At 42.4% G+C, this 15,811-nt stretch overlaps 1 protein-coding gene and 1 non-coding gene across 2 annotated transcripts in view; both read left to right on the top strand.

Annotated features, from left to right (window-relative positions):
• syn2b (synapsin IIb) overlaps positions 1-15,811 on the top strand; it is a 405,945-nt gene that overhangs the window by 237,890 nt on the left and 152,244 nt on the right. The window contains exon 3 of the mRNA XM_063068158.1: positions 13,051-13,142. Coding sequence (XP_062924228.1) covers positions 13,051-13,142 — 92 coding nt within the window. The remainder of the gene's footprint in view (positions 1-13,050; positions 13,143-15,811) is intronic.
• LOC134357187 (U12 minor spliceosomal RNA) lies at positions 15,373-15,523 on the top strand. Its single transcript, XR_010020542.1, has one exon. It is a non-coding gene; the product is annotated as a U12 minor spliceosomal RNA (small nuclear RNA).

Genomic DNA, 15,811 nt, shown 5'->3' with positions numbered 1-15,811 from the left:
CCCAGGGAGAAGGAAAAGGGGAGGGGGGAAAGCCCAGAGGATGGGCAAGGGGTACAGTGAGAGGGACAGAGGGAGAAAAAAGAGAGAGAGAAAAAGAATGTGTGTATATAAATAAATAACAGATGAGGTACGAGGGAGAAGTGGGAGAAGTCAGTGTTCATGCCATCAGGTTGGAGGCTACCCAGACGGAATATAAGGTGTTGTTCCTCCAACCTGAGTGTGGCTTCATCTTTACAGTAGAGGAGGCCGTGGATAGACATACCAGAATGGGAATGGGACGTGGAAAATTAAAATGTGTGGCCACTGGGAGATCCTGCTTTCTCTGGCGGACAGAGCGTAGGTGTTCAGCGAAACGATCTCCCAGTCTGCGTCGGGTCTCGCCAATGTATAGAAGGCTACATCAGGAGCACCGGACGCAGTATATCACCCCAGCCGACTCACAGGTGAAGTATCGCCTCACCTGGAAGGACTGTCTGGGGCCCTGAATGGTAGTGAGGGAGGAAGTGTAAGGGCATGTGTAGCACTTGTCCCGCTTCCAAGGATAAGTGCCAGGAGGGAGATCAGTGGGGAGGGATGGGGGCACAAATGGACAAGGGAGTCGCATAGGGAGCGATATGTAGTGAGAGCAGAGGTGCATGAAATGGGGGAGTTGCCTTTGAGAGCAGAGTTGATGGTGGAGGAAGGGAAGCCCCTTTCTTTAAAAAAGGAGGACATCTCCCTCGTTCGGAAATGAAAAGCCTCATCCTGAGAGCAGATGCGGTGGAGATGGAGGAATTGCGAGAAGGGGATGGCACTTTTGCAAGAGACAGGGTGAGAAGAGGAATAGTCCAGATAGCTGTGAGAGTCAGTAGCCTTATAGTAGACATCAGTGGATAAGCTGTCTCCAGAGACAGAGACAGAAAGATCTAGAAAGGGGAGGGAGGTGTTGGAAATGGACCAGGTAAACTTGAGGGCAGGGTGAAAGTTCCACATCCCATTCTGATATGTCTATCCATGGCCTCCTCTACTGTAAATATGAAGCCACACTCAGGTTGGAGGAACAACACCTTACATTCCGTCTGGGTAGCCTCCAACCTGATGGCATGACCACTGACCTCTCTAACTTCCGCTAATGCCCCACCTCCCCCTCGTACCCCATCCGTTATTTATTTATACACACACATTCTTTTTCTCTCTCTCTTTTTTCTCCCTCTGTCCCTCTCACTATACCCCTTGCCCATCCTTTGGGCTTCCCCCCCCCACCCTTTTCTTTCTCCCTAGGCCTCCTGTCCCATGATCCTCTCATATCTCCTTTGCCAATCACCTGTCCAGCTCTTGGCTCCATCCCTCCCCCTCCTGTCTTCTCCTATCATTTCGGATCTCCCCCTCCCCCTCCCCCTTTCAAATCTCTTACTAGCTCTTCTTTCAGTTGGTCCTAACGAAGGGTCTAGGCCCAAAACATCGACTATACCTCTTCCTAGAGATGCTGCCTGGCCTGCTGCGTTCACCAGCAACTTTGATGTGCGTTGCTTGAAATTCCAGCATCTGCAGATTTCCTCGTGACCCCTCCAATCAATTCTTTGACCCCTGATTCTGGATACCTCACTTCAAATTGGTAGAGTAACTGATGACTTTGACCAACTTTATTATTGTTAACTGTAATTCATTTTATCTCATCTGAAGTTATATGATTTATGCTAAATGGCATATGTTTTTACATAATTATAGGTTAAGGATTATTTGTTGGTACGGAAGACAGAATAAGTTATTCTGCAAAGTTTAATAATGTGTTGCTGACTGATTTTTTTAATTGCTGCAATAATTCTACTTTCCTCTTACCTCTATTAAAAGGAATTTAAACATTTGGTGAAGGAAATCTTAATTTTAAATTAAAAATTCAAATAAACCTGCATTCAGAATATGAGACATCGAGGCACTATTTGTGGTAACTATTCGGTGGCACATCAAAATGTTTATGTCTGTGTTGAGAACATCCTTCTAAATTCTAAACGAGGGCTATCTGGACAGGAAACAAACTTCAATTCCACAGTCCACCAAAAATATTCTGAAAAGAAAATCTGGCATTTGTCTGGCACTCTTCATGACCCGTTCAAGCCACTATAAGTAGTTCTGAAGTGCGCTCACTGATGTAAGGTAGGAACGTGGAGCAACGTGGTAGTGGAACAGTTAGCGTAACACTGTATCAACACCATCAATCGGACAATCGTGGTTCTGTCCTTGCCACTGTCTCACCATGACCACGTGTTCTGTATGATCTGGTTTCATCCCTCATTCCCAAGACATGCGAGTTAGGCTCTGGGCATGCTATGTTGATAGTTGCCTTGAAAGTGCTGAGCAGAGTTTAGGATTAGGGTTAGCAAACTGTATGCATGCTGTGTTGGCAGAGGCAGTGTCCTGAGCACATAAGACCATAAGATATAGGAGCAGAATTAGGCCATTTGGCCCATTGAGTCTGCTCTGCCATTTCATCAAGGCTGATCCATTTTACCTCTCAGCCCCAATCTCCTGCCTTCTCCCTGTATCTCGTCATGCCCTGACTAATCAAGAATCTATTAACCTCTGCCTAAAGACTTGACCTCCCCAGCCGTCTGTGGCAATGAATTCTACTGATTCACCACTCTCTGGCTAAAGAACTTCCTCCTCGTCTCCGTTTTAAAAGGACGCCCCTCTATCCTGTGGCTGTGTCCTCTGGTCTTAGACTCTCCCACTGTAGAAAACATCCTCTCCACATCTGCTCTATCAAGGCCTTTCAACATTCGATAGGTTTCAACGAGGTCACCCCTCATTCTTCTGAATTCCAGTTAGTACAGGCCCAGAGCTATCAAACGCTCTTCATATGACAAGTGTTTCGACCCTGGAATCCTTTTCATGAACCTCCTTTGAACCCTCTCCAGTGTCAGCACATCATTTCTAAGGACTCCCAGGTGCTTTTGCATCTCCGATTTTTAAATGTCTCTCTTCATCTTTGGGCTGTGTGGCTCATTGATGCAAATGATGCATCTCACAGTATGTTCTGATGTCAATGTGACAGCTGTTCTTTCTTTCTAAAATTTAGTGTGCAGTGAGTTCTTGTGAAAAGCAATACGATGACAACCAGATTATCTGAGACCAGATGATATGTTTTTAGTGATGTTGATTAGAACATAAATTATTTCTTTGACCCTGAAGATAAATCCACTGCTGTACAAAGTAGTGACATGGGATCAATTGCATCTGCCTGAGGCAGCAGCTTGGGCCTTATTTTACCCTCTCAATCAAACTCGTGAGAAGGCTGCATTCCCTCAACACTGCGGTGCTGCATCAATCTAGGAATTCCTTTTCAAGTCCCTATGATGGAAGTCAGACCTTTATGGTTCAGAGAGACAAGATTCCTATCAATTGAGTTTCATCTGGTGCAGTTTTATCTGAAGCACCAATCCTGACATTGGGCAATTGGGTTAAAAATCTTTCCTTAGAAAGATACTATCTAATTTCTACTTCGGTGCCTTGAAGGTCCAGAAATCAGAACACTTAATTGGATAATATTAGAAGCAATTTGACATAAGATAATTTAAAACGAGCTGAAATTTTTTAAAAAAGCATTTGTTTTCTGATGTGAATGAGCTGAAGATTAACTTTTGCTTGTTGATGTGTACTCCAAACTAGATGTGATTCCATTCGAGCCTGCCGTAGAACATGGAACAGTACAGCACAGGAACAGACCCTTCAGCCCTCAATGTTGTGCTGAACCAAATAAACTAACAATCAAATGGTCAATTAAATAATAACTTCTACCAAGACAACATCCATTTTCCCCATATTCATGTGCCGGTCTAACTGTCTCTAAAAGTTCTCTAATGTATCTGCCTCTACCACCACCCCAGCAGATCATTCCAGGCACCCGACACTCCTTGTAAAACAAAACTTGCCTCTCACATCTCCTTTGAAATTATCCCCCTCTCACCTTAAATGCATGCCCTCTGGTATTAGACATTTCAACCCTGGGAAAAAGATATTGTCTGTCTGCTCTATCTATGCCTCTTATAATCTTGTGAACCTCTATCAGATTTCCCCTCAGAAAACAACCCAGGTTTGTCCAGCATCTTGTTATATAGCACATGCCCTCTAATCCAGGCAGCATCCTGGTAAACCTCTTCCACACCCTCTCCAAACCCTCAACATTCTTCCTATAATGGGGTGACCAGAACTGAAGGGAATATTCTGGATGCGGCCTAACTAGAGTTTTATAAAGCTGCAGCATAACTTATTTCTTTTCACTATCTTTTTGCCTTGGCCAAAGCACAAACAGGTTTCCAACCACAATCAGCTGGAGGTTCAACACGCTTCACTGGTTGCCACGGCAGCGTAGCAGTTAGCATGACGCTATTACGGCCCGGGGCATTTCAGAGTTTGGAGTTCGGGTCCGGCGCCATTCTGTAAGGCGTCTCTACGTCTTCCCCGCGGAATGCGGGGGCTTTTCTGCAGTGCTCCGGTTTCCTCTCACGGTCTGGAGATGTACCGGGTAGGTTAATTAGTCATTGTAAACTTGTCCCAGTATTAGGTAGGGTTAATGGGGTTTATCAGGGGGTTGCTGGGGCGACAAGACTCGAAGGGCCTGAAGGGCCTACTCCATGGTGTATCGCTAAATAATAATAAATAATAAAAATTCTTTAGATCTAGACAGAAGCTTTAGCTGCAGTCTTCAGTATAAATAATGGATTCTGTGGTGAATATGAAGGGTATTAAGGACCTGGTTAAGGAAAAAAAAGAAGGTGCATGGCAGGTCGGAGCAAATGAAGTGCTTATGGACTATAAGAAATGCAAGAGAACACTTAAGAGAGAAACCAGGAGGGCTGAAAGAAGGCTGGAGGTTGCCCTAGCAGACATGGTGAAGGAGAATCCTAAGAGCTTCTGCAGATATATTAAGAACAAAAGGATAGCGAGGAACAAAATGGGTCCTCTGGAGGATCAGATTGCTTATCTGTGCATGAAGCCCAAAGAGATGAGGGAGATCTTAAATGGACTTTTTGCATCAGTATTTACTCAGGAGACAGACACAGATTCTAAAGAAGTGAGGCAAAGTAGTAGTGAGGTCATGGACCATATACAGATTACAGAGGAGGAGGTTTTTGCTGTCTTGAGGCAAATTAGGGTGAACAAATCCCCAGGACCTGACAAGGTGTTCCCTTGGACCTTGTGGGAGACAGGTGCAGATATTGCAGGAAACATAGCAGAGATATTTAAAACATCCTCAGCCACAGGTGAGATGCCAGAGAACTGGAGGATAGCTAATGTTGTTCTGCTGTTTAAGAAAGGCTCGAAGAATAAACCAGAAAATTATAGGCCGGTGAGCCTGATGTCAGTAGTGGAAAAGTTGTTGGAAGGTATTCTAAGGAAACAAATATTTGAGTATTTGGATAGACTTGGACTGATTAGGGATAGTCAACACAGCTTTATGTGTGGTAGGTCATGTCTAACCAATTTTATAGAGAGGGAGTTACCAGGAAGGCAAGGCAGTGGATGTTGTATTAATGGACTTTAGCAAGGCATTTGACAAGGTCCTTCATAGGAAGTTGGTCAAGAAGGTTCAATCACTTGACATTCAAGATTCAAAATTGGCTTGCCTGCAGAAGGCAGAGGGTGGTGATGGAGGGAGTACATTCAGATTGGAGGATTGTGACTAGTGGTGTCCCACAAGGATCTGTTCTGGGACCTCTACTTTTCGTGATTTTTATTAACGACCTGGATGTGGGGGTAGAAGGGTGGGTTGGCAAGTTTGCAGATGACACAAAGGTTGGTGGTGTTGTAGATAGTGTAGAGGATTGTCAAAGATTGCAGAGAGACATTGGTAGGATGCAGAAGTGGGCTGAGAAGTGGCAGATGGAGTTCAACCCGGAGAAGTGTGAGGTGGTACACTTTGGAAGGACAAACTCCAAGGCAGAGTACAAAGTAAATGGCAGGATACTTGGTAGTGTGGAGGAGCAGAGGGATCTGGGGGTACATGTCCACAGATCCCTGAAAGTTGCCTCACAGGTGGATAGGGTAGTTAAGAAAGCTTATGGGGTGTTAGCTTTCATAAGTTGAGGGATAGAGTTTAAGAGTCGCGATGTAATGATGCAGCTCTATAAAACTCTGGTTAGGCCACACTTGGAATACTGTGTCCAGTTCTGGTCACCTCACTATAGGAAGGATGTGGAAGCATTGGAAATGGTACAGAGGAGATTTACCAGGATGCTGCCTGGTTTAGAAAGTATGCATTATGATCAGAGATTAAGGGAGCTAGGGCTTTACTCTTTGGAGAGAAGGAGGATGAGAGGAGACGTGATAGAGGTGTACAAGATAATAAGAGGAATAGATAGAGTGGATAGCCAGTGCCTCTTCCCCAGGGCACCACTGCTCAATACAAGAGGACATGGCTTTAAGGTAAGGGGTGGGAAGTTCAAGGGGGATATTAGAGGAAGGTTTTTTACTCAGAGAGTGGTTGGTGCATGGAATGCCCTGCCTGAGTCAGTGGTGGAGGCAGATACACTAATGAAGTTTAAGAGACTACTAGACAGGTATATGGAGGAATCTAAGGTGGGGGCTTATATGGGAGGCAGGGTTTGAGGGTCGGCACAACATTATGGGCCGAAGGGCCTGTATTGTGCTGTATTATTCTATGTTCTATGTAAAAAACTTTATTGTCATTCTAACCATACATCAGCTCTGCAGGGCAGAATGAGACAACGTTTCTCAGGGGCAATGCAATCATAACATAACAAACGCAACACTAAATAATAAACATAACAATAAATAGTAAAACACAACAGCCACATGTCAGTTAAAATCAGTTATAAGTGTCCAGTGCAAGTTAAAAGTGTCCAAAGCAGAGTCAGGTGGAGCAGCTATTTAGCAGTCTGACTGCCTGTGGGAGGAAGATGTTTAGTAGCCTTGTGGTTTTAGTTTTGATGCTCTTGTAACATTTGCCTGATGGCAGAAGAACGAACAGTTTGTGGAGAGGGTGTGAGGGGTCTTTAATGATGTACCATGTCTTCTGGAGGCATCGACTCTGAAAGAGGTCTTGGACAGAAGGTAGGGAGACCCCAATAACCTTCCCTGCTCCCCTAACCACCCTCTGCAAGGCTTTTTTGTCAACAGCACTGCAGCTGGAGTACCAGGTTGTGATGTAAAAGGTCAGCACACTCTCAACCACGCCTCTGTAGAATGTAGTTAAGATGTTAGTGGGGAGTGATGCTTGTTTAAGCTTCCTCAGAAAGTGCAATCTCTTCTGGGCCTGTTTCAAAATCCCAGTGGTGTTCCTGGACCAGGTGAGATTGTCCGAGATCTGCACCCCAAGGAACTTTATGTTTTCCACTCTCTGCACTGTGGAGCCGCTGATGCTGAGGGGTGTGTGCTCAGGCTGAGACCGTCTGAAATCAACGATCATCTCCTTGGGTTTTGGTGACATTAAACATCAAGTTGTCATCCCTGCACCAGCTCTCCAGGTGTTTGACCTCCTCCCTGTACATAGTTTCATCATTTTTGCTGATGAGCCCCACCACTGTGGTATCATCTGCAAATTTAATGATCAGGTTCTCCTTGAATCTGACTGCACAGTCATGTGTTAGCAGTGTAAACAGAAATGGGCTAAGCACACAGCCTTGTGGGGATCCAGTGCTCAGTGTGATGGAGTCAGAGATGTTCCTGCCAACACGAACTGACTGTGGTCTCTCTGTCAAGAAATCCAGAATCCAGCGACACATGGCAGTGCTAAGGCCAAGCAGTGACAGTTTCTCCACTAGTCTCTGCGGGATGATGGTATTGAACGCTGAACTGAAATCAATGTACAGGATTCTGGCACAAGATGAGGTAGTAAATTAGGTTAGACATTGGCTTCATGGGAGAAGCCAGAGAGTGGTAGTAGATGGTTGCCTCTCTGTCTGGAGGCCTGTGACTAATGGAGTGCCACAGGGATCAGTGCTGGGTCTGTTATTGTTTGTCATCTATATCAATGAGCTGGATGATAATGTGGTTAACTGGATCAGCCAATTTGCAGATGACACCAAGATTGGGGGTGTAGCATACAGCGAGGAATACTATCAGAGTTTGCTGCAGGATCTGGACCAGCTGGAAAACTGGGCTGAAAAGTGGCAGATGGAATTTAATGTAGAAAAGTGCAAGGTGACGCCCTTCACTAGGACCAACCAGGCAGGTCTTACATGGTAAATGATAGAGTATTGAGGCGTGTGGTAGAACAAAGGGATCTGGGAATACAGGGCCATAATTCATTGAAAGTGATGGCACAGGTAGAGAGAGTCGTAAAGAAAAGTTTTTTACGACTCAGAAAACAAAATGTTGAGTACAAGAGATGGGATGATATACCGAAATTGTATAAGACATTGGTGAGGCCTAACTTGGAGGATTCTGTGCAGTTTTGTCACCTACCTTGAGAAAAGATGTAAATCAAGTTCAAAGAGTACAGAGAAAATTTACGAGAAGACTACCAGGTCTGAAGGGCTGGAGTTATATGGAAAGATTGAATAGGTTAGGACTTTATTTCATGGAAGGTAGAAAATTGAGGGGAGATTTGATAGAGGTATACAAAGCTATGAGGGGTGTAGATAGGGTAAATGCAACAGGCTTTTTCCACTGAGGTTGGCTGGGACTGCAACTCAAGGTCATGGATTAAGGATATAAGGTGAAAAGTTTAAGGGGAACTTGAGTGGAAACTTCTTTACTCAGAGGGTCATGAGAGTGCGGAACAAGCTGCCAGTGCAAGTGGTGCATGCACGCTCGGTTTCAACATTGAAGAGAAGTTTGGATAGGTATAAGGCTGGTGGGAATATGGAGGGCTATGGTCTCGGTATAGATCAATGGGAGTGGGCAGTTTAAATGGTTTGGCATAGATTAGAGGCCCTGAAGGGCCTGTTTCTGTGCTGTACTTTTCTATGACTATGACTCTATTTAAAATGGTAATATTATAAGAGCAAGATTATGTCAACAAAATGAATTTCCTGTAGCTGAGAATACAATCACTAAAGGGAATTCATTTAAATTAATTGGTGAAAGGATTAAAAAGCAGTTGACAAAGTTTGCATTTCCTCCGCTAATTTCCTTTCGTGACTTTATAAAAGACACTTCTGTAATGATGTCTCATAAAATCTTATTGAGACCCATTTCTGCATTGTGAGGAAATTATTTTACACCATGCACCATCTAAATTATTCAATAATGATAATGTATTTATTAATTGAAGTCTATTTTTTTTCATTGTGAGAAATAAGCAGACTTATTCTGGTTTGCAAAAGTAGGTCTTTTTAGAAGAGTGGGTTCACAAATGGACTGAAATGACAACGATTGAGAAGGACACTGCCTGGGAGGTTGAGACATGCAATAGACTGTATATTCTGGAATGTGGAGGGTTAGACAATATACTGCAGGAAATCAATGTGACAGGCAGCTTCGGTGGGATGGGGTGAAGGAGTGGAGGGGTGGAGGGAAGGAACTGTTGGCATTTCAGGTCAAAACCCTGCACAAGCTTAGAGATTGAGTCTGAATCATCATAACCTGTGGAGACCTTGACCACATCAAACAGAAACCGGTCTTCGAAGGTGAAAGTTCTTTATGGAAGTAGTTCAACAGTGCAGTGACTTGGATGCTAAAGTAGCTGGTTTTGAGTTTACTTGCTCCAAATCTATTACACTGTTACACTACCTCATGTGGAAAGAAACACTGGCAAACAGAACTACTTTAGAAACTGACTGAGTGGCATGGAGCTGTAGAGATAATGATGTCCTTAGTAGCAGGATGCCACCAACGGGCCCACAAGGACCTCTGACACAAGAGGTACTGCAGATGCTGGAAGATACTGCAGACGTCTCAGCCCAAAACATCGACTCTTTATCCCCATCCATAGATGCTGCCTGACCTGCTGAGCTCCATCTGCACACTGCGTGTATTCCACAAGGATCCCTATTAGGAATAGTAGATAACATACTTATACTTTATACTTTAGTGTCGCCAAACCATTGATACTAGAACGTACAATCATCATAGTGATATTTGATTCTGCGTTTCCTGCTCCCTGGATTACAAACCGATAGTAAATATTAAAAATTTAAATTATAAATCATAAATAGAAAATAGAAAAATGGAAAGTAAGGTAGTGCAAAAAAACCAAGAGACAGGTCCGGATATTTGGAGGGTACGGCTCAGATCTGAGTCAGGATCTGTTCAGCAGTCTTATCACAGTTGGAAAGAAGCTGTTCCCAAATCTGGCTGTACAAGTCTTCAAGCACCATACATAACATTTAAGCAGTGCAGACAGAAGTATAAACTTACAAAATGGCAATAACGAAGTAAGTGAATGGGCAAAAGCTGTGGCTTTTATGGTATGTCTCATTGTTGACAGATATAAAGTTTCCAATTTGTATCCTAAACAGGATAGCATATTTCCAAAATATTGCTGAGCTATTAACAGCGAAGACCAAAGTTCTTTGTAGCTGACAGAGTGTTAATAGATGGGGAGAAGGTTGATCTATCCCAGTAAATCGTTAAAATACCATGACTTGGTTCAGAAAGGAATCAAAAATGTTAAGGGAATACTGAAGTGCAAGTAGCTCGAAGTTATGTCAGACCCAGGGTTATTATAATTGTCTTTTATGATATGAAATTTGTTGCTTTGTGGTAGAGCTTCACAAAGACATGATTAGACATACCTGTATAGTAATGACTATGAGTAATCCTGGCACCACATCTTTGCAACAGTATACTGTCACTGACAACAGTGCACCTGTATCTGAAAGGCACCTGTTCTTGAAGAGTTAGCTTGTAATGATAGATTAATTAGACTAACCTAGTCTATATTACTCTATAACTTAGAATTAAAAAGTTAATACTTTTTTTTATCAAAGTTGCAAAGGTATTTTGTATAGCCAGACAGAAACCAATACTGTTCATTAAGAAATCTGTAGCTAGAGAGCACAGTCCAGAGAGGAGGTAGTGGAATGAGGAACTGTGTTGTGAAGGCACAGTTCCATTTTGTGAGCATTAATTACCTTTAATCCTGAAATTGATTAATTTTGTTAATTGACATTTTAAAGTATAGAAAGAAAAGAAAGAGTATAAAGCTAACAGATCAGCCGTAACTTTCCTGAATTGTACAATACGTTGAGGACATTTTCAACTCTCACTGCTACGAGCTGAAGTTCCCACTTGCTTCAAAAAGGCAACAATTATACCAGTGCCTAAGAAGTATAATGTGAGCTGCCTTAATGACTATCGCCCGGTTGCACTCACATCAACAGTGATGAAATGCTTTGAGAGGTTGGTCATGACTAGACTAAATTGCAAGGACCCGGACCCATTGCAATTTGTCTATCACCACATGAAAAGTACCTCACTACTTTTTTATTTCCTAATTTTTTGCACAACTTATTTAATTAAACTATGATAATATAATAAACTCTGAATTAAAATATATATTTTTACTCTAATTCAGTTTTTTCTCTCTATCATATATTGCATTGTACAGTTGCCACAAAATTAACAAATTTCATGACATATGCCAATGATATTAAACTTGATTCTGATTTTATATCTCTTATCGTCTTGTGCACCCCTATCAAGTCACCTCTCATCCTCTTTCTCTCCAAAGAGAAAAGCTCACTCAACCTACCCTCATAAGACATGATGTTTTGATGACCCATTATGAAGGAATGTTGAACTTGTTTGAATTTGACCATGGGATAATCTCATGGTGATCAATATCCGCAGCTAGATCCACATACTTTATATCATTTGTAGAACTCCATTCAATCTGACAGATTTTGAAGGATCAATGGCTTCTAAAACAATGACTCACCTTTTTAAATAGTTGATACAATCTCTTGTGGTCTCGTTGAAATGAATGGGAGGTGACTTCAGGGACAAAACCAGGAGAATGCTTTATTTGTTTTAGTGATATTGTGCACTTGTGTCATTTTAATGTTTGGTTGGTTCCGCACAGATCTTTAGACACAGCAAAAACAAGTTAATAACTAAAATTGGCAGTGGAGCATTCCAGAAATAGGGCAAAGGTCAATTGCTGTCACACTTCATAATGTCACATTTATTGCAAAACCATCGTGGGCTAACTGAGTCAGAAATCTGTGTAACTGAGCTGAACTGCTTCAGGGTAATGGCTTTCAATTCAGCAATTGTTTTACTGTATCTTTGTATGTAACCTACAGATCTGTACAATAAGGAAACTTGGAAAGCAAATTGCAAGTAATTACTTCATTTTCAGATGCCAGACTGATTGAAATTGTGATACTTTAATTTTAGAAATATGAATTCTGATGTCAACAATGAAAGAATGATTCATATATGACTTAATAGATTATTAGCCAGCTCTTACAAACAGCCTAAAATGAAGATCACTGGCTAACAACAATGTTGTTCCTCTTCTCTCTTTGTGGCACATTAGGTAGCATTTTTCCTTAGCATGTGTCTGTTTTTTTACGAGGCCGAGTTGCTAGCTCGATGCTTAACCCAGCACAGATGGAAAGCGTGTAAGGAGCCAGCTGGATTCAAACCTGATACCATTCGCCTCGAAGTCCAGTGCTAATGCCACTACCCCACCAGCCAGCATAGAGAACAACATTGTTCAATTATATATTTCAACTCATTAGGGATTTATTTATTTATCTATCTATTTATTTCTTTATTGATTGATTGAGATACATTGCAGAGCAGGCTCTTCTGGCCCTTTGAGCCATTCTGCCCAGCAACCCCCCATTTAACCCTAGCCCAATCACAGGACAATTTACAATGACCAATTAACCTACCAACCGGTAGGTCTTTGGACTGTGGGGGGGGGGGGTAACCACAGCACCCAGAAGAAACCCATGCAGGTCATGGGGAGAACATACAAACTCCTGGATTGGTGGGATTGTTGCTTAATTCTTCTGTCAGACGTACTGAGGTTCAGTCAAAGGTCTTTCTGATAATTAAAGAGTTACAGATTCAATGCTGTGGTTTTTGATTGTTTTTTGTTATTGTTCAAGTACCTTTTCACTGTGTTCTAAGCAGCTATTTTTATTGTTTTTACAGGCAGAATTTGCTGAGATTAATCTGATGGCTCAAGCTGACGGTACCTGTACAGTCGACATGCAAGTTTTTCGAAATGGCACCAAAGTTGTCAGGTGAGACATAAGGCTGTACAAGTAAAGCACGAAAGGAACCATGTGACTGGTCTGCTTTTCATTAACGTCTCCTTAGAAAATTACCTTTCCAAACCAAGTCTTGCACTGATGGATTTGACTTTTCATGTAACACTTCATCACCTCCTAATGAGGTATGCTGTAAGATGGAAAACAAGAAAAATTAGCTGTGAATATGAAAAATATCATTTAAACTCGTCTGTGTCAATAATAGGTAAAGGTTTAATTAAAGTGCAATTGGTGTTTTTACAGTATAATAAGAATATCATTACATTGTTTGGAAATTCTGTTTATGTATTTCACTTCCTGTTAGCAAAATGGCTAAAATATCTGCAGATATAGCAAAATACTGTTTGTTCAAGTAATTCAGTGCTGTTTGAAGGAATTTAAGATATTTATAAAAAAAATTATGAAATAGTATATAAATCTTTTTTTTTCTGGCACAGTTATTGAGAGTACTGGTACACTGTATGAGGGGTGATTGATAAGTTTGTGGCCTAAGGTAGAAGGAGACAATTTTAGAAAACCTAGCACATTTATTTTTCAACATAGTCCCCTCCTACATGTACACACTTAGTCCAGCGGTCGTGGAGCATACGGATCCCTTCTGTGTAGAAGTGGTCCGCAGCAGGGGTGATTGATAAGTCTGTGGCCTAAGGTAGAAGGAGATGAGTTATACAGCTCTCATTACATGCACATGCAGTTCAACTCTTTGAGTGAAAATGCAGAAAGTTTGAAGTTAATAACTCATCTCCTTCTACCTTAGGCCACAGACTTATCAATCACCCCTGCTGTGGACCACTTTTGGAGGTCCAAGACGCCGACTTCTACAAAGAAGGGATCTGTAAGCTCCACGACCGCTGGACTAAGTGTGTAAATGTAGGAAAAATAAATGTGCTAGGTTTTCTAAAATTGACTCCTTCTACCTTAGGCCACGAACTTATCAATCACCCCTCGTAAGCGCACAGCAGACACTTCCAAGAATGGGGCAAGAGGTGTTTGCCAAGTCTATCAAGTGGATCGTTGTGAGGGGCTGCACTCCTTTGACCACAAGGCTTTTGATTGCTCAAAGTGCATGGTCTCAAGGTTCTCGGTACCATCTCAACTTCTCCAGTTTGAGAGGCAATGACTCAGAAGCTTGGATTACAATGTTGGTTTGGGGAATCTGGCCTCAGGAATGGAAGCAGCAAGTGCTATCCAAGTCCTGATTAAGGGTCTTGGCTCAAACCATCAACTGTTTACTCTTTTCTATAGATGCTACCTGGCCTGCTGAGATCCTCCAGCATTTTATGTGTGTGGCTCTGGATTTCCTGCATCTGCAGATTTTCTCATATTGAAGAGCTATCCAATGTAACCAACTGAGTATAATTAAGGCCACAACCCTGGGAATGTTGGTTTGGGGGACAACAGTGTTGTTAGTTCACCTATCCTTCCAGCGAGTTTGGAAAATTTTGCAGAGGCGACTGGTAGTATTTTTCCAAAGTCTTTGATGCCTACTGTAGATAGAAGAATGTAGGAGGGCAAGGATCACTGGACCGTTGGAAATTATGAACTTTGTGCCATGGATCTTCAATGCTCAAAATTTCAAAAAGCCCAAAATAAATCTGTCATCAAAGTATGTGTATGCTGCCATATACTACCATTATTGGTGGCAGGGTGGAGATACGTCTCTACCAAAGGAGGTGTAAGGCTCTCCTTTCCACCACTAGCCTACAGGTCACCCTTGGGCAAGGTGAAGAACCTGCTTAGCCACCTAATCAGGGTCATGTGAAGCCATGGGAGCAAGTGGTGGATACTGTTGGTACATGTCACACATCCTGGCAGTCAATCTCTGAAGACTATTGATAACAGCTGGGGTCACCCAGCTTATAAAGTCACTGCTCAGAAGAAGGCAATGGAAAACCACCTCTGAAGAAAAATTTGCCAAGAACAATCATGGTTGTGAGGCCATGATTGCCGATGTCATATGACATGGCACATAATGATGAGGACCACCCCGAGATTCTTTTTCTTGTGGGCATTCACAGTAAATACAAAGAAACACAAGAATCAATGAAAAGCCTCACACAACAAAGACAGACAAACCTCCAACGTGCAAAAGACAACAAGCTATGCATATACAAAAAAAAAGAAAAATGATAATAATTTTTAAAAAGCAATAAATATCGAGAACAGGAGTTGTAGAGTCTTTGAAAGTGAATCCATAATTTGAGAGCCGGAAGTTAATGAGTGAAGAAAACAACGGTCCTGGGTGATATTTGGGTCCTTGGCATTTCATGTGAGAGGAATTTTTAAGCAGGTAAAGTTTGCTTTGCAGATGACACATCCACTTTATGAGATGATGCAGTGCAATGACCTACCCGGTGTTCCCCATTTTAAATGAAAAACATGCAGGGGCGTAGCGGTTATGCAAAGCTCTACAGCAGCCAATGATAAGATTGGAGCTCAGTTCCCACTGCTGTCTGTAAGGAGTTTGTACATCCTCCCCGTGACCACACGGATTTACTCAAGGTGCTACGGTTTCTCTCCCACATTCCAAAGACGTACCGGTTAGGGTTAGTAAGGTGATGCCTGAAAGCATAGCGACACCTGCGGGCTGCCCAGTGCAACTCGCTGATTTCACTTGATGTAAACGACACACTTCACTGTTT

The sequence above is a fragment of the Mobula hypostoma genome, chromosome 15 (assembly GCF_963921235.1).
Source record: "Mobula hypostoma chromosome 15, sMobHyp1.1, whole genome shotgun sequence".
NCBI classification, from domain to species: domain Eukaryota; kingdom Metazoa; phylum Chordata; class Chondrichthyes; order Myliobatiformes; family Myliobatidae; genus Mobula; species Mobula hypostoma.
Note: the sequence above shows the minus strand (reverse complement) of the source record. Positions and strands in the feature narration are given on the sequence as shown.